Source organism: Bos javanicus, chromosome 3, assembly GCF_032452875.1.
Source record: "Bos javanicus breed banteng chromosome 3, ARS-OSU_banteng_1.0, whole genome shotgun sequence".
In the NCBI taxonomy this organism is placed as follows: domain Eukaryota; kingdom Metazoa; phylum Chordata; class Mammalia; order Artiodactyla; family Bovidae; genus Bos; species Bos javanicus.
The window spans coordinates 101,578,161-101,602,519 of NC_083870.1; the positions used below are offsets into that span (position 1 = coordinate 101,578,161).

The following is a 24,359-nucleotide window of genomic DNA, read 5'->3' on the forward strand; positions in this document are numbered from 1 at the left end:
TCCATAATCTTGGCAAAAGATGCTGATGACCCTAGGGCTGGAGAGAAGTAGAAATGTCATACAGGTTGGAGCAGCAGGACCTGGTGACTGTCTGGAGTATGAAAGCTGGAAGGGTCAGGAAAGATGCCCAGTTAACCTTGCTTCCTGCTTCACAGGAAACAGAGCCCATCAGGAGCAACTCCCTTCTCTCCCTCCATTTTTTTTTTTCTTTTGGCTGTGCCACATGGCTTGTGGGATTTCAGTTCCTGGACCGAGGACTGAACCCAGGCTATGGCACTGCAGCCCGGAATCCTAATCACTAGGCCACCAGGGAACTCCCTCTCCCTCTACACTTAACCTCAGCGCACGGGCACCCAGCTTCACTGCGTGTGCTAGGTTCCTAGCATTGCATGTGATAGGCTCCTCTATCTTCAGTCTCTCCACCTCCTCTGATTTCTCTTATACTTATTCCAATCTTTGCCAACCCCAACATAAAACATAAACAAAGACTTTCCTTCAAACTTCTATACTTCCTCCCTGTTTATCTTCAGATTTCTCCCTCTGGCCTACAGGATAAAGTTTACACTCAATGTGGCATAAAATGTCCTTCAAAACTTGACCCCAGCCTAGCCTCATGAACAGTCACTCCCACATTGCAACCAGCACCAACTTCTCAACTCCCCAGGCCCTTCCAGGGCCCTCTTGTATCTCAACCCTGCTCTGCCATCAGGGAATAGCCAGGCTTCTTTCTGCCCTGACACAATTCCCCAAGACAGCTGGAGGTTTTCAGGTGTGTGGTTCTACGTATGCCAGTCTCCTGCTATGCTATAAAACTTCACCATCGCTCCCACTAGAGTGTGAGTTGCTCGAGGGCAGGGATTGGTCCTCCCTGTTTCTGTGTCCCCAGGGCCTGGCCTGGCACAAAGTAGATGTTTAATAAATGCTCGCTGGATGAATGAGTGAAGAAATCAGCTAGCTCCCGTTTAGATGGTTATGTCTGAATGTTCATGATATGTAGGTCCATAAAACTACCAACTTCTCAAAGCTGCCATGTGCAGAGTGGCAGATTCCCATCCAAGAAGGCCGGTGCAAAGTCTATGAGGCATTTTACAGCTACGACAGGAAATAGCAATGTCAGCAGCGGTGTCATCTTTGGACACTAAGGACAGGGATTCAGTGCCATGAACGGTCAGTTAAATTGTAATTGGAGTGAACTGTTCCTCTGCAAACCATAATGTTCTTTAGCTGCAGCCAAATGGCATTCAAGAAGAGGAGAAAATTTTTTTGAAATGTCAAAGAAATCATTTCCAATTTGGTGTTCACAACCAGAGACTCTAATGATCAGTGGAAATGAGAAGCAAACAAATTAGCACTAATGGAAAATGGCTTTTGGAGAAGAGGATTTAATTTATAGTCAACTGATCATGGCATGCAGCATGCAGTAAAAGTCAGTTTCACCAGCTTGATCATAAGAACCGGAGAATACCCGGAATGCCAGAGAAAAATATACGTGTGCCATCATGCTTATGAGAATCTCTCTGTAAGTGGCAGCCAATTAAAATGGTCATTATTTTACCTTGGAGAGAAAATGGTCTGAAAAAATCAAAGCACATGAAATTAAAATCTGGATTAGGAGCCCCCATCCAAATTGGTTTGTCTGTGGCCTTCTAACCTTGGCAAGGTCTTCTGCAAGGATGACAAACCTACTTTGTCTTCAGCCCAGAGTGGTCTCTTTGTTTTTAATTTCCTCTCCATCTTCAGAGGTGATTAATAAATCTAGACTTATCCATAAATCATTTCTATAGGAGCCAAATGGTTCTTCTTCATGCCGGGAAACGAAAATCATAGAAACCTCAAAACCCTTGTACTAAGCCAAAGGCCCTTCACAACAAGAGAGAAGAGGTATTAAAAGTCAGAAGGTCACTAGGTCTTGTCTCTAAATAAAATTTCTCAGAGGGCTTTTTTGTCCTCCTAAATCAAAAGACATATTTCAAAAAGCAAGAAGCCTCCAGCACATGGGCTGCCAGCCTGGCTCCCTGTCCTCACAAGGCCTTGGAGACAAGGCAGCCGCTCTCTCCTGTTACTGCTGGTTCCATCTGCAGAATGGACAGAGGCCTCTCCCAGTCATACTCCTCACTCTCAGCTCCTGATTCAGAGAGAGAGAGGGAGAGATGCAGGGAGAAGACAGACGCAGAGGGAGAGAGAGAAACACTCTCCTTCCAAACCTCATGCCCAGGGTGTCCTGGCCTTCACCTCCACCTTAGGGCCAAACGTACTACAATATGTCACTTTCTCCTCATAGACGTTCTTCCTTCTGCTCCCTACTCATACCCTCTTCACACATCCCTTCTGCTACCCACCAGCTCCCCACAGACTCCATATGCCCCCATCTCGTCCCCACAGTTAGCTGCCATTCCCTCCATCCTCTTTCCACAGACCATTTTCCCTATGGCTTTCCTGCACAACCCTCTGCCTTCACCAGCTGCCCATACTTACCCTCATTCTCTACCCACAGACCCCCTTTTCCTCGTCCCAGACTCAATTCTGCCTCTGGCTCCACTCTGCAGGCCTGCCCTCATGCTCTCCCCACAAAATGTAAATTATCTAGGTTCACCAGAGTCTCCTGCCCAAGTTCTGCTCTAGGTTTCATCCTCCTGGACCTGATTTCTTGCCTTTCCTTCCCTTCCAAACTTCTTACTCTGCCCTCAAAAACTTTTGTTCCTGATCAGCAAAGTCTCCCCCACCCTTAGCCCCTTAGCGGCTCCACACTTGCTTTGCCCACCTCCAGCCAACCCCGAAAGCTGGGTCTTCCTCAGGGCACCATTTCTGCATAGCTAACCCTGGAGAAGGCTGCTGACACTCTTACATCCCAGGAATCTCAGGGCTGGGACAGGGGCTAGGGTCTCCCTACCAAAGCCCACCTCAGTTCCTACTCTACCTGTTCTTTGTGAAAACACTTGCTACTTTAGCATCATGCCATTCAGCTGTATTGACCTTTGCCCTTCCTCCTGCTGTCATCTACAGACTACAGAACAACCCGCTATATTCATCAAGGACCTTGGTACCTGGCTCACAAGCATCCTCCTCCCTTTCCTCCCTTCAAGTTTTGCCATCACCTGGGGGAATTTCAATGGCCATATCAACATCCTGGCTGTCTTCTGTACTCCATTTTGGCACCCCACTACTGTGGCCAAACCCTGGACCTTGTCATCACTTGAAACTACTCAAACTTCATTACTCCACTTTGTGATCATAATTCTTTCATTCAACTGTTTCCAAGATCTGGGTTCTGTGACTTCACTGGGACCTCCAGCCCATAACACTTTTACACTCTCCTATGCAGTTTAGGCAGAGAAGGCAATGGCACCCCACTCCAGTACTCTTGCCTGGAAAATCCCATGGACGGAGGAGCCTGGTAGGCTGCAGACCATGGGGTTGCTAAGAGTTGGGCACGACTGAGCGACTTCACTTTCACTTTTCATTTTCCTGCATTGGAGAAGGAAATGGCAACCCACTCCAGTGTTCTTGCCTGGAGAATCCCAGGGACGGGGGAGCCTGGTGGGCTGCTGTCTGTGGAGTCGCACAGAGTTGGACACGACTGAAGCAACTTAGCAGCAGCATGCAGTTTAGGGTCTATGGTCCACCATCTCAATCACTCTTTTACCAGAATCCTCAACTTCATCCTTTGTCCTTCCATTTTATCCACCTGATTTAAATTCAAACTGAGATCAACTCAATTCATCTTTCTGCACCCACCAGTAGATGGACAAATGTTGTTGGGGGAAAAATATATAGCACACAACCATGCAGACTACAGCTGCAACAAATTAATGGTCTCCAACCTCAACAGAAGGACTGATGCTGAAGCTGAAACTCCAATACTTTGGCCACCTGATGCAAAGAACTGACTCATTTGAAAAGACCCTGACGCTGGGAAAGATTGAAGGCAGGAGAAGGGGACGACAGAGGATGAGATGGCTGGATGGTATCACCGACTTAATGGACATGAGTTTGAGTAAACTCTGGGAGTTGGTGATGGACAGGGAGGCCTGTTGTGCTGCAGTCCATGGGGTTGCAAAGAGTTGGACATGACTGAGTGAATGAACTGAACCGAACCGAACCTCAACAGGGCTCATAACTGCCCAGAAATCTGTAGGCTAGCTCAGTCAACCTGCTTCCATTCTCCACGCAGCTATTTCAGTCTTCTTCTGCTCGTCTCAAATCTTGCACTCCATCTCCAACCTCTCTCTCCCTGGCTAATACCATGGTCCTACTACAAAGAAAAAATAGAATCCATCAAACGTGAATTTTCTCAACTTCCTGCTACCAAATCTACTAATGTACTAGTCTTACATGCTTCCTTTCTGTCACAAGGCAGATATCGCTTGAAGTGAATTCTGCCACCAATGCTTTGGATCCCCAACCTTATTCTTTACCCAGGGGCGCCACTCTCTGTTATCTCCTCTGCCCTCTAATCTTCTTCCTCTTTGCTGGATCCATACTGACAGCATTTCTCCCGTATGAATAAAAACCCATCTCTCCTTCCAGCTATCACCTTCTCTCTCTTCTCCTAAAGAGCCAAACTTCTTGAAAGTAGAGTCTTCACTTCCTCACCTTCCCACTTACTTTTCAGCTCAATGTAATTTGACCTCTGCTCTGCAGTTTCACTGAAACTGCCTTTACAACCACTTCCTTGTTTCTAAATTCAGTGAATCTTTTTAGATTTTATTTATCTTGATTAGTAATCAGCCTTTAACACTTTTCTCCTTGGTCACTGGAAAAGCATGTTCTACTACTGATTAATGAAGTACTGTAGACACTTAACCTCAATTACCTTTGCAGATTCATTCTCCTTTGCCAGAACCTCAAACACAGGTGCTTCTCAGGGTTCTGTCCTAGGCTCTCTCCTCTTCTTCCTTTAAAAATGTTTATTTCTTCGGCTGCCTGAAGAAATAAACTTTCACATGCTCAGTTGTGGCATGTGGGATCTTTAATTGCAGCATGAGAACTCTTCATCGTGGTATGTGGGATCTAGTTCCCTGACCAGGGATCAAACCCAGGTCCCCTGCACTGGGAGCATGGAGTCTTAGCCACTGGGCCATCAAGGAAGTCCCTTCTTCTCTTCTTTCTCTACACAGTCTCTCCGGGCAAGCCAAACAAATCAATCCAGTGTGTGGCTGCCATCTTTAAGACACTACAGACTAAACATTTTAATTTCCAATTTAGACTTATCTTGCAAACTCCAGTCAGGCATACTCAGCTGCCTCCTGGACACTTCCACTTGGATATCCCACTGGCACCTCAAACTCACCATGCCCAGAATTGACTCTTTCCTAACAACTCTCCTTTCTGTTTGCCCAAGGCAGGAAATTAGACATTCTTCACGTTTCCTACTTACCCCACATCCGACCAGTCACCAAGTCCCGTTCTAGTCCAGTTCTTTTAAACTCATAAGTCTAAGGAATCCATCCTTCTCTTCAATCCTGTTACCTCTCCATGCTTCAGGCCACCATAATCCTTTCACATGACTGAAACAACTTCCTAAACTGGTCTCCCTCCTTCTCCCAGTCTCGAATCCATTCTTTTCATTGATCTTTCTAAAACATTAATCTGATTGTTACTGTTTTGTTTAAACCTCTGCAGCCTCCCCATTGTCCTTAGGATAAAGTCTAAGCTCTGGTGCTCGGTGGCATAAAATGCATTGGAAATATTTTTCCATCAGTAAGATCTACCCATAAGCTCAGGGTTGAGTGTGGCATCAAAGACCTTCCAGAGTCTGGGCCTACCTATTCCTCCAAGATTGCTCTCCGATTAGTATCTCCTCTGGCCAGAAGATGCTCATAGTTCCTGGCACCAACCCCTCACTTTTCTCTTTGAGCCATGCAAGGACTCATGTCTCCACAAATCTTTCAAAGCCTAGCTCAAAAGCCATCTGCACTGCCATAAGTTCCCCTTCTAATTCTGAGCTCCTAAAATCCTTAGAGTCTACTCTTGTAGTATTTATCCCTCCCATAGTATTAGAGCTGGTTCATGCACGGTTTCTCTCCCTCTCCTTTTAAGAATTATGGAAGTGAAGCGAAGTGAAAGTCGCTCAGTCGTGTCCGACTCTTTGCGACCCCATGGACTGTATAGGGAATACTCCAGGCCAGAATATTGGAGTGGGTAGCCTTTACCTTCTCCAGGAGACTTACGGATGTCAGGGTCAAAACCAATCCTAACTAGAGTCCGCTTATGTAACAGATGGTAAGTAAATATTTTTCAAGTGCGTGGATAAATTTAAGAAAACTTTACTCCCTAACCCCTTATGTTGCGCACGAACAGGGCACTCTCTAAAGTCTTCTCCAGAAGATAGCACCTCCTTTGCATCCTACCCATCCCACCATTCAAAATAAGCCTCGACCTACTGGGTGGATCACGGGCTGGCACGCACCCCTGTGGCCGTTTTGTATGGTTTTCTACCTCCAGCCCTCGGAGCTGCCGTTGGTAGAGGTCGGTGGAAGTAGCTAGATGATGCAAGTCAAAGGGCACTGTTGTCCGTCCGGTAGGAAAAGACGCGGTTAAGAAAGGAAACCCTCCTGATCCCCAGAAAACGCAACTCTCCCACAGATCCCCTTACCTACACGGGAGGGTGGGGACTCTTCCTGACTGGCGCCTTAGCTGGCCAATACCTAATCCAGACCAAGCGAGTTAGCCAATGGCCGAGGGTCAGAGATAGAGCAGGACGGGGCATGGTTGCTAGGGCCTAGCAAGCAGGGTGCGGCGAGAGGCTCCGGGAGACACCCGGTGGTTGCTAGGGAGAGAGGTCACAGAGCGCGGCTCAGGGATTGGGTAGCGTCGAGGGAGGTGGGTGGTGATTGGGCGGTGCCCAGGAGAGGCTTGGGTGAGGTGCAGGCGCGTGAGCGGGAGTTCCGGCCGGAGGCCCAAGCCGAGGGCCGGCTCCTTCACCATGGCTTCAGCCCAGCTGGACTACACCATCGAGATCCCGGATCAGCCCTGCCGGAGTCAGGGTATGGAACGAGGGTTGGGTCCAGTCGTGGGTAGGTGACCTAAGGAGTCCGTGGGTTGCAAGCACAGCTGTGGCCCCGCCCCTCTTGCGGCCCCGCCCTCCCGCGGCCCATCTCCTCATAGGGTCCCGCAGGTCCTTAGACTTTGTCGGGTCCAGAGAGCCCCGCCCCTTAGCAAGCCCCGCCCCCAGGGCGCTTTCCCTGTCCGAGCCCCTCCCCTTCTCGGAGTCCACACGCCCCCCGCCCACCCCCACCCCCGACCAGGTTGGGACCCTTTTTTCTGTCTCTTTAGTTCTCAGGTCCAAGCTTTCGCTTCTTTCCCAGTAACTGAAGGCTGCCGAGGACAGGGGACATCCAGATTTCTTTGTTTGGAGTCGGGTTTCCCACTGCTATCCTTTCTTGGCGGTTGTGCTTAGGGGGTTCCACTCGTTATATTCCATCCACTGTTTTCCCCAGGGTCCATGGAGAAGCCCAGGACACAGAACCTTCACCCTTCCCTCCTCTGCACTCTCCTTGGCAGTATAGTCAGCAGAGCCGTCTCTGCTGTGAGTTAGAAGTCGGCTCAAATCCCCACTCCTCCCTTCAGTAGCTGCGTGACCTGACCGTTGGTAGGCTTCCAGCTCTTAACTTCGGTTTCCTCATCTGCACAGTTGGGGGTACCAACAGTAACCTCCCTCTGACGGTAGTTGGTTGCACAACTGAGATTGTTTGTGTAAAGGACCCAGCATAATGCTTGGCACTGAGTGAGTTTCGTGATTAGCTTTATTTTCCTCCCTACAGTCATATTCGAGAAAGGAGTGTGGCAGGGCCACAGAATTAGTAGCCTGTGAGTCGGATTGGGGTTCCAGAGAATGGAAAGTTTGGCTCGGACTGGGAGTGAATTATGGTAGAGGAGCCTTGTCATACAGCCCAGCTCAAGCTGCAGGTCTTGCCTGTCTTACTCCACATCACCTTCACACCTCCAGTCTTACCACCAGCCACACCTCACCTCTTCTGCCACCCCAGCCCTCTTCCCAATGCAAAGCTTTGATCTTATCACTATTCTAGCTAGAACCCTACAGTGACTTTTTTGCCCTCAGGATAAATCAAGTCCTGATTCCTTAGCATGGCATTCAGAGTCCATCATTTAGCAGCCCCTGCTTACCTCTTTGTTCACTATATCCTTTCACTGTTCACTTTTGAGTTTTGTGTTTCGGCTTCCCCAAGCTGCTTGTGATTCTGCACACCATTCCTGCTTCTCTCTGCTCCTGCTGTTTCTTCTGTCTGGAATGCCTTTTCCTCTCTGCTGCCCCACTCTGCCCGCTCCCATGTTTGGTTCATCATATAACGCTTCTCTCAGATGTTACTTCCTTCAAGAGAGCCTTCCCAGACCCCTTGCATAGCAGCTTGTGTTCCTTGGATGGGGTCTAAGAGGGGAGTGCAACCCCTAGGCTTTTGACAGAGCAGGTAGCCCCAGACCAGTTGTATTTCACTAGAGCCAGATCTGTGGCCAAGGGCTCTTGGGCTTATAGATGTAAAAATGCTTTTGAAAGTCTTGGCATCAGCGGGAGATGAAGTCAATTAACATTTTTACCCTTGGGGACTTCCCTGGTGGTCCAGTGGCTAAGACTGCAGGCTCCCAATGCAGGGGCAGGGTTCGGTCCCTGGTCAGGGAACTAGATCCCGAATGCCACAACTAAAGACCTGGCACTTGCTGCAACTAAGACCTGGCACAGCCAAATAGATAAAATATTAAAAAAAACTATTTAAAATAATTTTTTAAAAGATTATTGCCCTTGGAGCACCTTTAGTTGCAAAGGCCTGGAGCTGCCTTCTGTGTGGCCAAGAGGGCAGAAGTTTGTTCCTCAGCCCCAGTGGGCAGCCTTTGCGTTTCAGTTCTACCTCTTGCTCTTCTTTGGTTTTGGCAAGTTATTGAACCTCTCTGAGCCTCAGATTCCCTGACTGTAAAGTGGAAGTGATAAGAGCGCCTACCTCACGGCACTGAGGGTTGATGAAGTAGTGACTGACGTGGAGCAGGTATGTGTGCTCCTGTGTGTGCAGCCTGGCGCGTGCGCTCTCAGTACATTTCTTCCCCTGGTGGCTCTCCCCCTGCCTCAAGGGGCTGGGTCCTAGAATTGGAAGAAATCTCAGGGGGCCATTTTGTCCTGCATCCTTCTCCTGTCATGAGAGCTTGCTGTTAGCTCCAGACCCTTCCCCGACAGGATACTTCCTCCCACATATCCTGGCCTGTTGAAGGCAGCTGGATTGTTAGAAAGCTTCCCTTTCTTGAGCCACAGTAGGCCTTCCTGTCACATCTGCTTTCAGGTCAGCATTTGCTGTGTCCTGGTTGTGGGCTAGTTGCTGGTCTCCTCAGAAGTGACTCACACACAGACTCCCTGCAAGGACCTGTGCTTCTGGGAGGACAGTATTTAGAAGGAGGTGGTTTCACAATGATGTGGTAACTGCAGGGCTAGGAGGTCATGGTGGGTACAACACAGAGCAAGGTAGTCTGTCTTCCTCTGTTTTCAAGATGACAGCTTCATCTCTTTTCTCCAAGAAAAACACCCCCAAGGCCTTCAGCTGTTCCTCCTCTGGTGTGGTTCTAATAACCCTCTCCTTATGATTGCCTTCTGCACTGGCTTTGGTTCATCATGCCTTTCCCTCTCCAAGTGCATACCTCAGAGCCAAACTCGAGGCTATAGGACCCCTCAGAAGGAAGTGACAGCACTGTGACCCCCTACATCTCTTTGCTTCCTGTCTGTGGAGAGCTCCCTTCCTGGCTGATGTGGCTTCACAGAGCGACAGTCTTTGGGGGTCCGGAGATTGTCTCTCTGTTGCACTTACTGTTTAAAGGTGCAGAAGTGTGTAGGACGGTCATATTTGGTTTCTGGAATTGCGTTTCCCCCATAACTGAGCTTTAGAGCCACAGAGCCTGGCACTGCTGTGAGCTGATAGAGAGGCGAGCAGCTGCTGCTGGCACATACTTAGCGGGAAGGCAGCTACAGATCTGGGGCCCTTCATCACTCAGGGTCCTTCTGCTGGAATTCCCACCAGGCAGTTATTTGTGGCTGACTGGGCCTAACAAGGATCATCTACCTGGTCCTTTGCCGAAGCTGATCCCTTGACCTGGCATTCCCCTCTTCCCACCCACTCTTCTTTGACCAGTGGTCCCCTCACCCTCCTAATGAGAGTTGGGTATTCTCTCATTTCCTTGGGGAAGGTTCTGTCCTCAGGACCCCCAGTGCAGGGATCCCTGTCGTGTTGTTTGGAGGGTTTGGCTCACTGTTGCCAGAGCCTGGCAAGGAAGATGTGCCCGAAGAGCTGAAGGGAGACATTTGGCAGTACTCCGGCCCCGCCCGAGGTGCTCTGCCATCCAGGCCAGGCTTGCATTGCCCCTCCTCCCAGCCAGAGACTGGTCAGCCAAGTCCTGCCCCAGGGCCCCTAGGGCCCCTCTGCGGCTTGCACAGGCACTTCTTAAAGGCATCCTCTTGCTCTCAGGTTCCATAAACATTTTTACAAATAATTGATTTACAAAATTAATGGGGCTGGGACAAGGGGCTCACTCTTAGCCTTCCGGGGAGTCACAGAGAAGGCAAGCGATAGGTCTGCTGTGAGCCCAGGCTTCGTTGTCAGTCTACCCTTGGGCTGAGCGCTGGCTGGGGTCGAAGAAATGAAGAGCTTGTCTTGACCCCCAGGAAGTTTCTCCCAGCGCCAGGGAAACAGTATGGGGTGGACTGTAGTTAGGACCACCATGGTGGGCTGCAGGGGTCAGTGGCTTCCTGGAGAAGAGTGGCCCAAGCTGGACCTGCAGCTGTAGATAGGGAGCAGCAGAAGGCGCAGAGCTGGAGCACTGGGGGACTGAGCGGGGCCCAGAAGAGTGTGGCCTTGGCAGGAGGCCGGGGTGTGCTTTCAGGAGCAGGGGTGAGAGAAAACCTCAAGAGCTGTCACACCGACGAGGCCTCACAGGCCCAGGTGCCGAGTTGAACTAGACTCTTCTTGTCTGTGTGAACCCCAGGGCTGCTTTTTTTTTTTCTGAGCAGAGGAGTTTTGTTCATTTTTTGAATCATGACTTCTTTTCTTTCATTCATTAATAGAAACCCTTCCTAATTTGTCTGCTTTATGCCAAGTGTCATGCTAGGCCCTGGATCTGAGCTCCAGACCTCAAGGACCCTTTGCCTGAGGTCTCTGTGGTTTCTGTTGGGCTTACACTGTTGACCATGCCCTGCTCACACGCCAGGTTCAGCAAGAACCCCTCATATGATTTTATTACTCTAGAAGGCAATGGCAAGCCACTCCAGTACTCTTGCCTAGAAAATCCCATGGATGGAGGAGCCTGGTAGGCTGCAGTCCGTGGGGTCGCTAAGAGTCGAACACGACTGAGCGACTTCACTTTCACTTTCCACTTTCACGCAATGGAGAAGGAAATGGCAACCCACTCCAGTGTTCTTGCCTGGAGAATCCCAGGGATGGGGGAGCCTGGTGGGCTGCCGTCTATGGGGTCGCACAGAGTCGGACACAACTGAAGCGACTTAGCAGCAGCATGACCACCTTGTGAGATCTGGAGTACTCTTATCCCATCTTACAGATGAGGAACAGGAGCTCAACAGGAGGTAAAGTGTCTTGCCCCAAGTCATCCCAGGTTCCAACTCAGGAGCCTCACTCCAAAGCTTGTGTATGCATATTTCAGTTGCCATCAGGAAGTGCTGCCTGAAGACAGTTCCATTTCTCGGAAACAGTTAAGGACATGCATGAAGAAAGAGATGTCCATTAAAGTACTTTTATAACAGCAAAAGATTAGAAACAACACTGTGTCCAATAATGGGAGCTTGGTCACCATAAATTACGAAATATCTATAGCTGCTCTGCAGCCACTAAAAAGAATGGTGTAGAAATATATAAACCGACAGGGAGAGATGTTCACAATACATTGCTAAATGGAAGAAAGCAGATTACAAAGCGGTATGATTCCAGTTGTATAAGATATTCATTTTCTACTTTTTCTACAGTGAGCATGCATTCCTCATGAAGTAATAACTTCAATTCATTGAACTCTTCCTTTGTGCTAGGGTAAAAATGCTAAGCCCTCAGTAGTCATTTTCTTGTTTAGTCTTATGTTCTGTTATCCTCATTTCACAGTTAAGAAAATTAAACCTTAGAGAACTAGCTCAAGGTCTGTTTCATGGTTATTAGTGGCAGAGACAGAGATTTGAACCCAGATAGGGTTTATATGGTCGGTACTCCTAGATACCATGCTACTCTTCTGTACTATTATTCCAAAAGGTTAAAAAAAAAGTAAATTTAAAATGAACTAATTTGGATTAAATATAGGAACTCTAAGACTCAAGAAAGTATTTCTTGGGAGTAAAGGAAATTGAGGATCCTTTGATTCTTTGCATTTTAAGAAGAAAACATAGTTCTTTGTATTCTGAGTCCCGCTTGCTGATGAAAAGCACATATTGTTCCACAAATCCTTTTTCTTTGTCAGCCTTTTCCTTTGTCTTCCCCACATGCCCCTGGGATATACACAATCTAATTTATGCTCCAGTTTTATGACTTGAACTGTTGTACAATATAGTATGTATCTGTAATTCTGGTATTATCGGTGTCAGTGTCATTTGTTGAGAAAAGTCCAGAGGACAGAGAGCCCCTGAGATTAAATGTGGGGTACTTAAGAAGTGTCAGGCTTGAGGAGCCTTGCCAAGGAACTTCTGGGCATCCATGATCTCTTTGACTTCTTCACCACTATTGACTCTGCTGGATACCCCCCAACCTTTAAAAAAAATTTTTTTTTAACCCTCTCATTGCAAAAGTGATACCAATGGATTTTTAGACTGTGAATTTAAAAAATCATGAAAAAGAAATTGCCTCTAATCCCAGGAATAATTGCTATCAATATTTGATGCTTTTTTTCTGTGCATAAGTATGTGTAGGTGTGCATGTATGTATGTACATAGGATTCTGTTGTACATACTCTTTGCAACTTGCTTTTTTGCTTAATGTGTTATTATTCATTTTTAAAATAATAATATTGAGATATAATTCACATTCTGTAAAATTCACTCTTTTAAAATGTGTGATTCGTTGGTTTTTAGGATGTTCACAGGATTGTACACACAGCACTATTTAATTTCAGAACATTTTCATCATCTGCAAAAAAAACCCTGAACCATTAGCAGTCTCTCCCCATTTCCCCCTGCCCCCAGCTCCTGGCAGCCGCTCATCTGCTTTCTGCCCTATGGATCTGCCTATTCTGGACATTTTGTATAAATCATATAAATGGAATCATATAATGTATGGTCTTTGTGTCTGGCTTCTTTCACTTAACATGTTTTCAAGGTTCACCCATGTTGTAACAGTGCTTCATTCCTTTTTATCACCAAGTAGTATTCCATTGAAAGGATATACCACATTTTATTCACCTGTTACAGGTGATAGGTATGTGGATTGTATCTACTTTTTGGCTGTCATGAATATTGCTGCAATGAACATTCATGTACACGTTTTTGTATGGACATATGTTTTCGGTTCTCTTGGGTCTTATACCTAGGAGTAGAGGTACTGGTTCATGTGGAAACTTCTTGCCTAATGTTTTTGAGGAGCTGCCAAACAGCTTTCTAAAGTGGATGTACCTTTTTGCACGCTCACCAGCAGTATATGAGGGTTCTGAATTCTCCTTATCCTCAACACTTGGTGTTATCTGACTTTTTGATTATGGCCATCCTATGGATCCAATATACTGTCTCATTGTGGTTTTAATTTTCATTTCCCTGATGACTGTGATGTTGGACATCTTTTCATGTTCTTACTGGCCATTTATGCATCTTCTTTGGAGAAATGTCTCTTCAAATCTTTTGCCTATTTTAAAGTTGAGTTATTTGTCTTTTCATTGTTGAATTCTTATATATCCTGGATAACAAACCCTTATCAGATATATGATTTGCAAATATTTTCTCCCATTCTGTCAGTTTCCTCAGCTTTTTGATGGTATCCATTGATGTACAAAAATTTTCAATGCTGGTGAAGTCCTGGTTTGTCTGTTTTTTTCTTGTATTCCTTTTCCTTTTAGTTATGTCTAAGAAACCATTCCTTAATCTAAGGTCACAAAGATTTACTTTTACATTTTCTGCTAAGAGTCTTATAGTTTTAGCTCTTATATTTATGTCTATGATCTGCTTAAGATATTCCTGAATATTTCTGTCATAGATTAAGCATTTTTCTTTCATAGAAGTGGAATCACTAAGTCAAAGATTGCATGTTTTTGAGGCTTTTGCTACACATACCAGAATTGTTGTGATTCTTTTCTTCCTATCGTTTCCCTCCCCCTTCCTACTTGTCTCCCACTGCCCTGGTTCAGGCCTTTACTGTCTATTGTTTCGCATGTTACAGTCATCTCTGTCTTATTCCTAATGGCACCTTTCAGCGCAGTGGGTAAGCACAGTGGGATGGTGGTGGTGGTGCTGTGATGTATAGACGAGGGGCATCTAGCCCTGTCTAGTGATTTAGGGGAGTGGTGAGAAGGGGTTGGAGAGGGCATCAAGGGGAACTTCTTGGATGTCAGCAGTGAGCTGACTCAGCAGGGGGCATGGGCATTAGCAAAGCATGAACATGGATTATCAGCATCTGGGCTGGGGAGTGAGGACCGTGTGTGCAGTCCTGGAGGCAGGGGGCAATGTGGTGTGGTGGTTCAGAGGGGCATGCTGGCTCTGCCACTTCCTGGCTCTCTGTTTTTGGGGAGAGAGCCTTCTTGTCTCTGTGTTTTAGTTTTCTCATCTGTAAAATGGGGATAGCAATAATAGTTAACTCCTAGGATGGTGGGGGGACCAAATGAGGCAGCATGTGTTGAGGTTCTGACTTTGGTGGCCAGTCCGTGAGGAGGAGCAGGTGGAAGAGGTCAGTGCTGGATCTGTTGATGTACAGAGAAAACCAAAGGTGCAGGTTTGGAGCTAAGTGGAAAGAGATTTGGTTAAGACTGGGGGCTTTTTTTTTTTTTTACCCAGGGGGCCAGCCGGGATAATGGTGATGACCACCTGGGTTTGGAATCTAGCTCCACTGCTTATTAGTTGTGTGACTTTGACCAATTATTTATTATCTTTGTGGCTTAGTTTTTCATCAGTAAAATGAGACAAGAACAGTACCTTGTTCATAGGATTGTTGTGAAGATTAAATGAATTGATATATAAAGTACTTAGGGACTTCCTTGGTGATCCAGTGGTTAAGACTCTGTGCTCCCAATGCAGGGCGCCAGGGTTTGAACCCTGGTCAGGGAACTAGATCCCACATACTGCAACTAAGACCCAGTACAGCCAAATAAATAAATATATATATATATTTTTTTAAGTGCTTAGAATAGTGTCTGACACAATTCTCTTTTTGCTGTTATTGTTTTTCTTGGTGATGGGAAAGAGGGGAAGATAGGGGTGGAAGGAGATGCGAAATTCAGAGAAGTTTATGATGGTTTAGGACTGAGGTGGGTTTGATTGCCTTTGCAGGGCTATGGTCGTCTTGGTGTAGAAATGGGAGATGGGGGCCAGTGCCTGAGTCTTCAGTGCCTGAGGGGCAGTGGTCAGAGGCTGGGAGATGTCAGCAGTGGGAAGGGGAGAGGGTGGTGACCAATGGGAGGAACATAAAAGGAGCAGGGGCTCTTACAGAGGGTGGAGGAATCACAGGATCCGGATGTGGCAATAAATAACAATAGCCATAGCAATTACTTTTATTACTCTGGAAAGGGCAATGGGTAACAAGAGAAATGCCAGCTCTTTCTCCTTGGATCCATCCTTCACTTTGCAAGCATGTGTTCATTCATTCAGCACGTTTCTGCTGAGTGCCTGGACGGGCCAGCTACAGTCCTGGGCACGAGGAATGTGGCACTAAGTGTGACAAACCTGGTTCCTGCCTTCAGGGACCCTTCTGGCTGAGGGGTGACAGATGCTATTCAAATAATTGTGCAAGCCATTAATCAGTATAGATTGGATCTTGCCACTCCCCCAGTTCCAGAATCTATTCGCTCTCCACTGCTCCGGATAAAATCCTGACTCGTAAGCATGGCCTGGGGGCCTTTCAGGATCAGGCCCCCCATTCCCACTCTTAGCAGCTCTCCTGCACACTGTTGTTCCCTCATCCAGGCTTCTAGCCTCCCAGGACTGCTTGCTGTGCTCCAGAGTGACTGTAACATCTCCATCACCTTCTGCCCCTGCTCATGCCCTCTTTCTACCTGGCATGCTCCTATGGTCCTTCAAGACCAGCACAGCAAACATGTCACCATCACTCTCTCAGCCGTGGTCTCAGAGCACCTTGGACTTTTCTGGATGATAGCACTTCATGTCTAGAATCTGAATGGGTAGCGTGGCTCCAGTGGGAGGGGGTCATGACAAAGCTCCAAGTTAGGAAGGGCATGGAGAAGGGGATCCTGGGAGGAGACTGTGTTGGGGGAACGGGAGATGCCCCTGGGTAGGAGGGGCACCTCGTGGTTCAGGAGAGGCGGCCTTGAGGGCCTAGCTGGAGTTGGGGCACGAATTCCCTCCTTTTAGGAACCTTACGAAAAGCTTGGGCTCCGGTAAGAGGCAGAGTGTCCAGGGTGTCCGTATTCTGAGTTTCTTTGTGAGAGGCATGTCTGGTGAAGTCATTCCTACCTGCGTTGGTGAATCCAAGGGTGCCAGGAAAATCTGAGGTGGAACAAAGGGGAGTTGTAGAGCCCAGCCATGGTGGGAGGGGCAGGTCAGAGAGCCAGTGGAAGTGTCTGAACTTTCCCTGTCTGGGAATGCGCCACTCCTGCTGGTCAGGGCAGTCACCAGGGGATGTGACCTCCTTCAGCCTTCTCTCTATTTGAGATGAACCCCCTAACCCTTTGCTGATATTTTGGTGGTGGTACCTGGAGGGGAGCACCATAGGAAAGTGCTGGGGGAGGGGAGTCCATACTCAGACAGTTGCATAGAAGCAGGTCTCAGAAATCCAGTGGCTGGACCTCAGATGGTCAAAGGTGGATCCAAATGGTAGCTGTTGATCACCACCCGTGAGGTGGCTGCAGCCTGAGCCTTATGGGTAGCCATCGCCAGTAAGGTTGGGCCTCTGCAGAGAAAGGCCAGTGCAGGCGAACCACTGCCCTGGCCAAGGACCAGGCCAAGAAAGTTGGAGACAGTATTTTGAGTGGCCTGACTTAGAGCTGTGGAACCATCCCTCTTATTGGAGGCTGAGGTCAGTGTCAGGGGAGCCTGGGAGGGCTGGCAGGGGTCAGCATGGGACTGAGGCGCTGGCAGCTCCTGCTCCAGGCTGAATTGTAGCCCAGCCCTGGATCCCCGTGGGCTTGGGCAGTTAATCTCCAAAGGCCAGAGTCACCACCACCGGAGAGCAGAAACACTGAACTTTTCAATCACATTAATTTCCACAGGAAATTGTTGTCTTCCTTTTGTCCAAAGGTTAGTGATTTATGTTTACCATCTTCTTAACTAGCCTTGAAATTTACTGTTGCCAGGTCACCACCAGCATCCATAAATCTCTGGGTGGCAGCTGAGCATAGCCAAGTGGCTTGATCCTTGGAAGAGTAAACCCTGGCCCTTTCAGGAGGGCAGATAACTGGCAACAGACAGTCCCTGAACAGAAGTCACCCCGAGGGGTGTGAGTACTTCCTTGGTGGGAAAAAATGAGAGGAGGCCTGACTGACATGGTTGCGGGGAGGCCTCCAGAAGCAGCCATGGAGGAGGCAGCTGGCTTGTGCTTCGGCACATCAGGGGACAAGATGTACTTCTGGTGGTGGACGGGGCTGGCGGCCCAGAACACCTCCAATGGGTTAGTTAGGATGGGGAGTCAGGACCGGCTTCCCAGCTCTGCACTTCCTGTGTTTCCTTAGGCAAGTAGCTTAACCACTCTGTGCCTCAGTTTCCTCTTCTGTAATAATATTCCCTGTAGTGTGCTGCCTGCTGCCAAGTGGCTTCAGTCATGTCCGACTCTGTGCGACCCCATGGACTGCAGCCTACCAGGCTTCTCCGTCCATGGGATTCTCCAGGCAAGAACACTGGAGTGGGTTGCCATTTCCTTCTCCCTGTAGTGTGCTATGAGGGTTAAATCTCAGTAAATACTGACTGTTATTCCTCTCTGTCAGGACAGGGTTTGGTTTGGTAGGGGCCCCCAGAGTCAGTCTGCTTCACTTCACCACCTACACTGCCCTATCGGTTTCTCTTTAAAACCCCCTTCTTCCATCTGTCCGTGGAATTAGAACAGGAGCCAGCCAACTTTTTTCTGTAAAGGGCTGTACCTTAGACCTTAGACTTTGTGAACTGTGTGGTCTCTGTTGCAGCTACTCATCTCTGCTGTTTCAGCTTGAAAGCAGCCATAGACATTATGTAAATGAATGAGCTGGGCTGTGTTCCAATAAAACTTTATTTGTGGACATTTACATTTCATGATTTTTACACCACAAAATCTTCTTTTGATTTTTTTTTTCTAAAACTATTTTAGAATGTAAAAAGCACTTTTATCTTTGGCTCAAAGGTCATATGAAAACAGATCATGGGTAGAATTCAGCCCATGGCTTGTATTAATATCTATGGTATGCTGATCCCGGGATTAGAAGGTGAAATTGCATGGAGGAAGTGTTTTTTTCATTTTTCTCACCTGGGCTGTGTCTCTGAAAGAAAAGAAAGGGGCCCTCAGGTGGCTTTTTCCAGTTACCGTGCAGTGCCATCTGAGAAGCCTGAAAGCCAGTTGAAGTGAAGGACAGAGGAAGGAGCCTCCCGGGCACCTGAGGCACAGGGGCTGGAAGGATGCCTACCTAGGCCTGGCCCCTGGCACTTCCCTGCTAGGAAGTGGATGGGCCAGTCACCCCATCCCACACCCTAACTTCACGGCTGACAGTCCTACCCTGCTTGTGTTTCAGAGAACAGCCCTGACCAAGGTGGGAAGGAGGCTGGGACTCGACTGCCTTTGGTGATTCTCTTGGGCTGGGGAGGCTGCTCCGACAAGAACCTGGCCAAGTACAGCGCCATCTATCACAAAAGGGTGAGTACTGCAGGCGTGTGGACTCCCAGTGCTCTGGGGCCCCTCTGGAGGGTCCCTCTCAGCCTTGGCTGCCCTCATCTCCAGGCTGCCGTGGAGGCTGACCACCAGTCAGGGACCAGACAGGCCTGGGAATGGCACCAGGACTGGCCTGTGAGGAAGATGCTGGGCATGTGGGGACTTGGGCAGGATTATCACTCTTTGCAGCCAACTCTGTGGCCTAGTCTGTCCCCTCCAGCCCCCTGCCCTCCCCCTTTCTTCCGCCCCAAGCCCCACGGTGGCAGACCATCTCCACTGTGCTCCTGGCTGAGGCATCAGCCCAGACCTCAAGTCTTTCTGGGCAGCAGGAGCCTGGGCCGGGTGTGCTGGGCATAGTGTGGACTCCTGGGGCCTCCTCCTTGTCTCACCAGGAGTTTCTGTCTTAAGGTTGAGCATGGCACCTTCATGTTTCCAGGGTAGAAGGGTCTTCTGGAGAAGAATTCAGGCCTGAGGTTTCCTTGCATCATCTCAGGCCTCACGGGAGTTGGATATAGAGATTACGGTGATTGGAGTGAGCCTTGGGAGGGCCTCTTATGCCTGAGTACCCCTTTCACAGCTTTGGCCACTGGCCTGGCCCTGCCCTCCTCACCCAGGCCTCCCTAGGGAGGGAGGCAGTACAGACCACTCCCCAGCCCACCCCCCGAGCTGGAAGCCCTGCACTGAGGAGGAGCGGCAGTCACCTGGGAGAAGGGCCAGCTAGGGCCCCCTCCCCAAGCCTCCGTCCACTGACCCAGGTCTGCGCTGTGCCCAGGAGTGTGGTGGCCCTGGAATAGGATGGGAGTTGGAGGCCTCCCCTCAGCCAGCAAGCCTGGTGCCCTGGCATCGCCTTACTCCTTAAGTAGTTTCAGCTGCTTCTGAATTCTACTCCCTGGGCGAGGCTCTTTGTCTGACTTCTCCATTAGACTAAGATCCTTGAAAGCAGGCGGAGGCCAAGAAATAGGTGAGTATGGCCAGAACAGAGGACAAAAGGAAGGGCAAGTGTGAAGAGAAGAGGCTGGGAGGGTCCTTAGGGGATTTAGGCTGGGGTGTGATGTTAGACTTGTGTTTCTCAGAGTCCTTCCCTGCCCAGTGGAGAAAGGACTCAGGAGGCCAGGGCTGGAGGCTGCAAAGTGAGATTGTTGCAGTGGCTGGAACCTTGAGGCTGGTGGTGCCGGTGGAGGGAAGTTGATGAATCAAGGGGCTTGTTAGGAGGCAGAGTGATCGGTGGATGAGAGACTGGGAGTGGGCACGGGCATAGGTGGGGTCCAGGGTAATGCCAGGCTTCCCTGCAGCCGATCCCTGGTAGAGGTGGGTGTGTCCTTTGACACAGGGAGCACTAGAAGTGACACCTTAGGCTCTGGGCTGAATGAGATTCCCCCAGGGAGTGTGTAGAGAGCAAGGAGAAGAGGCCAGGATCTGAGGAGCAGGAGATGAAGAGGATCCACAGTGGGAAGGAGGAGAGGCCACAGGAAGAGAAATAAACTCAGGGGAGCATGATTGAATCCAGAGGAAGAGAGTCTTAGGGAAATGGGCTGGTGACGAGGGAGACAGGAAGGACATTCTTGGGGTGGAAGGCACGGGGAGGAAGTGATTGAGTGGAGAGAAAAAATGATCCCAGGGAAGGCAGAGGAGTTGAGGGGGCAGGGCTGCTTGTGGGGGTCACCTGGGAAAGGAAGGGGTGCTTTTACCTTCTGGTCAGAAGGATGAGATGGGGGTAGAGAAGAAATTTTTCCAACCCCAAACTCCTAATACTTCATTATTTGGGCATCTGCAGCTAAGGGGTGTGAGATAGAGGCTGTGTTTAGTCCCAGGAGTCGCGTGTGTGTGGTGGTGGTGTGGAGTATATTTGTATTCATTGGCAGTGTGTGTAGGTTGAAGGTGGGTGGAAAGACATTTCACACCCCCTGGGGAGTTGGAGCAGAGCGCTTTGTGAAGTTTTCCAGAGCTGTGGGGCCAGGTGGCACCCGTGACCCCTTGCTGCAGTCTTGGGAAGAGTGGTAAGGTCCATTCACGTGATTACAGCCAGCCAGAGGGGAGGAGGTCAGGGGGCTGTGGCAGGGTAACCTCAGCTGACTGTCTTTTTTTGGCTCTGGGTCATTCAGGTACTGCGCCCATAAAATTTTCTCCTTGTTATTACTCCTGCCACCACTAATGACTGCTCTTCTTAGCTGGAACTCTGTGCCAAGTGCTGTTTGGGAGCACTGGAGATACTTTTTTTTTTCTTCAATGAATTTTACTGTAATCCCATGAGATGGATGTTGTCCCAGCTTACAGAAGGGAACACAGACTCAGAAAGATGAGTTAAATTGCTCTTCAGCTCTACTGTTTATAGATGCTGGTCCCAGGAACTGAGCCCAGAACTGTCTGACCCCAGGGCCTGCCTAACTCAGAGTCCCCTGACAAAGAGCCCTGTGTGTCTGGCACGCATTAGTGGCAGAGGGTTAGGACTCAGGGTGGCTTTGGTCACCTTCTCTAACTGGCCTAGAAGGGGATCTGTGTGAGGACCTTGAGGTGTACTTTGACCCAGGCATTGAGGGATACAGAGGCCCAGAGATGTTTTAGCTATTTTAGAATTTGAGGAATAATGCGTTTACTGTACTTGGAATTTCAGGGAGAGCGAGGAGTGATCCCAGGCTTCAGAACCAGACAGGACCCTGCGAGATAGGTAGCAGTGGCCAGAGACTGAGGCCATGTGGGCCTAGCTCACGAGTGGCCTCTAGTGGTCAAGGCTGGGCCTGCAGGCTGTGTCTTGGGTGCTGGGCCTCCTGGGGGAACCTGCTTGTCCCTGGGAGGCAGGGACCGTGCAGAGCAGAGTGGCTGCAGCAGGGTGTCACCAGGCAGTGAGGCCTTGTGTGCCAGAGTTGATCAGATGAGGGTACAAGGTCGTGGGTGGGAGGGAGACAGCAGACCAGAGTGAGAAGGCTTCCTTCTGGTCAGCCCAGAGGTCTCCAAAGCAAGCTCTGGGCTCTAGGCCTCAAGGGCAGCATGAAGCAATTATTCGACAAATGGGCCTGGAGTGGCCCTTCCCCTCTGGGAGGCACCTGTGTCTAGGAGAGGTGAGCGTGCACCTAGGCTGCAGCAGGGCCTGGAGGACTTCCAAGCGTATGGGCTGCGGAAGTGAGAGCTGCTGGACCCTCTGACCTTAGCTGGTCCCCACCTCTCCTCCCTACCCCATCCCCGAGGACCAACCGGGCCTCTCTCCTCTCCCCAGGGCTGCATCGTCATCCGATACACAGCCCCCTGGCACATGGTCTTCTTCTCCGAGACCCTGGGCATCCCTTCACTTCGTGTCTTGGCCCAGAAGCTGCTTGAGCTGCTCTTTGATTACGAGGTTGAGAAGGAGCCCCTGCTCTTCCACGTCTTCAGCAACGCTGGCGTCATGCTGTACCGATATGTGCTGGAGCTCCTGCAGACCCACCAGCGCTTCTGTCACCTGCGTGTGGTGGGCACCATCTTTGACAGCGGTCCCGGTGACAGCAACCTGCTGGGGGCTCTGCGGGCGCTGGCAGTCGTCCTAGAGCACCGTCCTGCCGCGCTGCGCCTGCTGCTCTTGGTGGCCTTCACCCTGGTGGCCTTCCTGTTCCACGTCCTGCTCGCGCCACTCACTGCCCTCTTCCACACGCACTTCTATGACAGGCTGCTCGACGCAGCCTCTCGCTGGCCCGAGCTCTACCTCTACTCCAGGGCCGACGAGGTGGTCCTGGCCCGGGATGTGGAGCGCATGGTGGAGGCACGCCTGGCACACCAGGTCCTGGTACGCTCCGTGGACTTCGTGTCGTCTGCACACGTCAGCCACCTCCGCGACTACCCTACTTACTACACTACCCTCTGCATCAACTTCATGCACAGCTGTGTCCACTGCTCAGGTCCTTGCCCTCCCCACCTCACTTCTGCTCCAGAAATAAATGCCTGACTCTTCCCCACAACCTACGTCCATGGGTGGGGTCCTCTACCGGTACAGCTCCCTGCAGCTCTCGGGGTCTTTGTGGTCCTCCAGGTAGAGACTTCCCATGGGCCTCTGTCCTGGGGGGCCGTGTCCGTCTGTTGACCCCAGGATCCTGGGGGCAGTAGTGCCTGTGCAGGTCTCTGCAGGAGCCTTGCTGCGCTTGTGTTTGCTAAGTGCAGCAGTCAGGCTGCTGATTCCTGTGGCATTTAGACTGTGAAGGGTTAATAAAGCTGGGGGTGGGGTGAGGCTGAGCCCCAACATTGATCTTTGATTCCTTGAATGGAAAGTGAGCTTTGCAGGGAGGTGTCAGAAGGTAGGGGAAGGCTGGGGCAGGGGCTGTGATCTGTGCTCCCAGGACCTGGAAGGGCAGGTAAAGCCCCCCCAAGCCCGGAGCACCATCCCCTAGGATCCCACTTGGCAGTTCACTCAGGCTTCTCATTGCCAGGGAGTCTGAGGTGGAAGCCATATGGGGAGCTGACAGGTGGGGGGCTCTGTCCAGGATCTACTACACTTTGCCAGGAAGCCACTGGACCCAGGGAAGTTGCAAGATGTGTGTGGAGTGGGCAGACGGTGTGGGGAGCAGGAAGATAGCAGCACCAGATGGGAGCTGGGACAAGCTGAGTCAGGAGTCCTGAAGACCAGAACCATTGGCCTTCATCTCCTTGAGGGAGACCCACTTGGATCCTCTGTAGACAGGAGTAGTGGCTTCAGCCTTAGAATTCTGTATCATCTATCATCCTATCAGTCACTGCTGCACAATACTGGCACATAGTAGGCATTCAATAAATATGTGTTGATTGATTGAGCTTACTGTGGTGATCCCTTCCCAGGTGGCGCTGGTAGTAAAGAACCCGCCTGCCAAAGCAGGACACATGAGGCGCAGGTTTCATCCCTGGGTCGGGAAGATCCCCTAGAGGAGGGCATGGCAACCCACTTTAGTATTCTTGCCTGGAGAATCCCATGGACAGAGGAGCCTGGTGGGCTACAGTCCATAGGGTCACAAAGAGTCAGACACGACTGAAGTGACTTAGCACACTGTGGTGATCAAGGGACTTGGGGGGCAGGGATGGGCTTTGAAAGTTTGAGTCAGTGAAGGAGATGGCTGGAAGAGCTCTGGGTGGGAGCTGACCCTTGATAGTCTTGGGGCTGATGCACCTTCTGTCTCCAGAGCTCAGCTCTCCCTGCATGGCCTCAACCCTCTGGGATGGCCCCTCAACTGCTGCAGCCTGTTCCTACTCTGTGTGGCTGCATTCCTAGCCATGGCCAACAGGTGGCAGTGCTGCCTGTGCCATGAGATGGAACTCAAGGATCCCACAGCAGGGCAGGTTTCATGCCCTCACTCTGGGTTAATGTCTTCTATTAGACAGCATTTGGCCCCCGGGGGTGAAAGTAACCAGCCATCAAGGACCTACTGAGTCCAAGGCAGGGAGAGGGGAGAGTAGAGA

At 49.9% G+C, this 24,359-nt stretch overlaps 2 protein-coding genes across 9 annotated transcripts in view; one reads left to right on the top strand and one right to left on the bottom strand.

Moving 5' to 3' along the window:
* Positions 1–6,722, bottom strand: part of ARMH1 (armadillo like helical domain containing 1) — a 62,245-nt gene extending 55,523 nt beyond the window's left edge. The window contains exon 1 of one of the 6 annotated variants that reach the window (XM_061412152.1): positions 6,600–6,722. The gene's annotated coding sequence lies outside the window, so the exon portion shown is untranslated. The other 5 variants (XM_061412150.1, XM_061412153.1, XM_061412151.1 and 2 more) reach the window with 5 other exon arrangements.
* Positions 6,723–6,829: 107 nt separating this feature from the next.
* Positions 6,830–23,719, top strand: TMEM53 (transmembrane protein 53). Of its 3 annotated transcripts, none has more exons than XM_061412155.1 (3): positions 6,830–6,986; positions 18,832–18,953; positions 22,180–23,719. In XM_061412155.1, exons 1-3 carry the CDS (start codon positions 6,926–6,928, stop codon positions 22,879–22,881), a joined length of 885 nt encoding a protein of 294 aa, XP_061268139.1. In that variant the 5' UTR covers positions 6,830–6,925; the 3' UTR covers positions 22,882–23,719. The 3 variants fall into 3 exon arrangements, with proteins under 3 accessions (XP_061268139.1, XP_061268138.1, XP_061268141.1); XM_061412154.1 differs by having other exon boundaries at positions 6,837–7,016; XM_061412157.1 differs by lacking the exon at positions 6,830–6,986 and adding an exon at positions 11,404–11,572.
* The last annotated feature ends 640 nt before the right edge of the window (positions 23,720–24,359 follow it).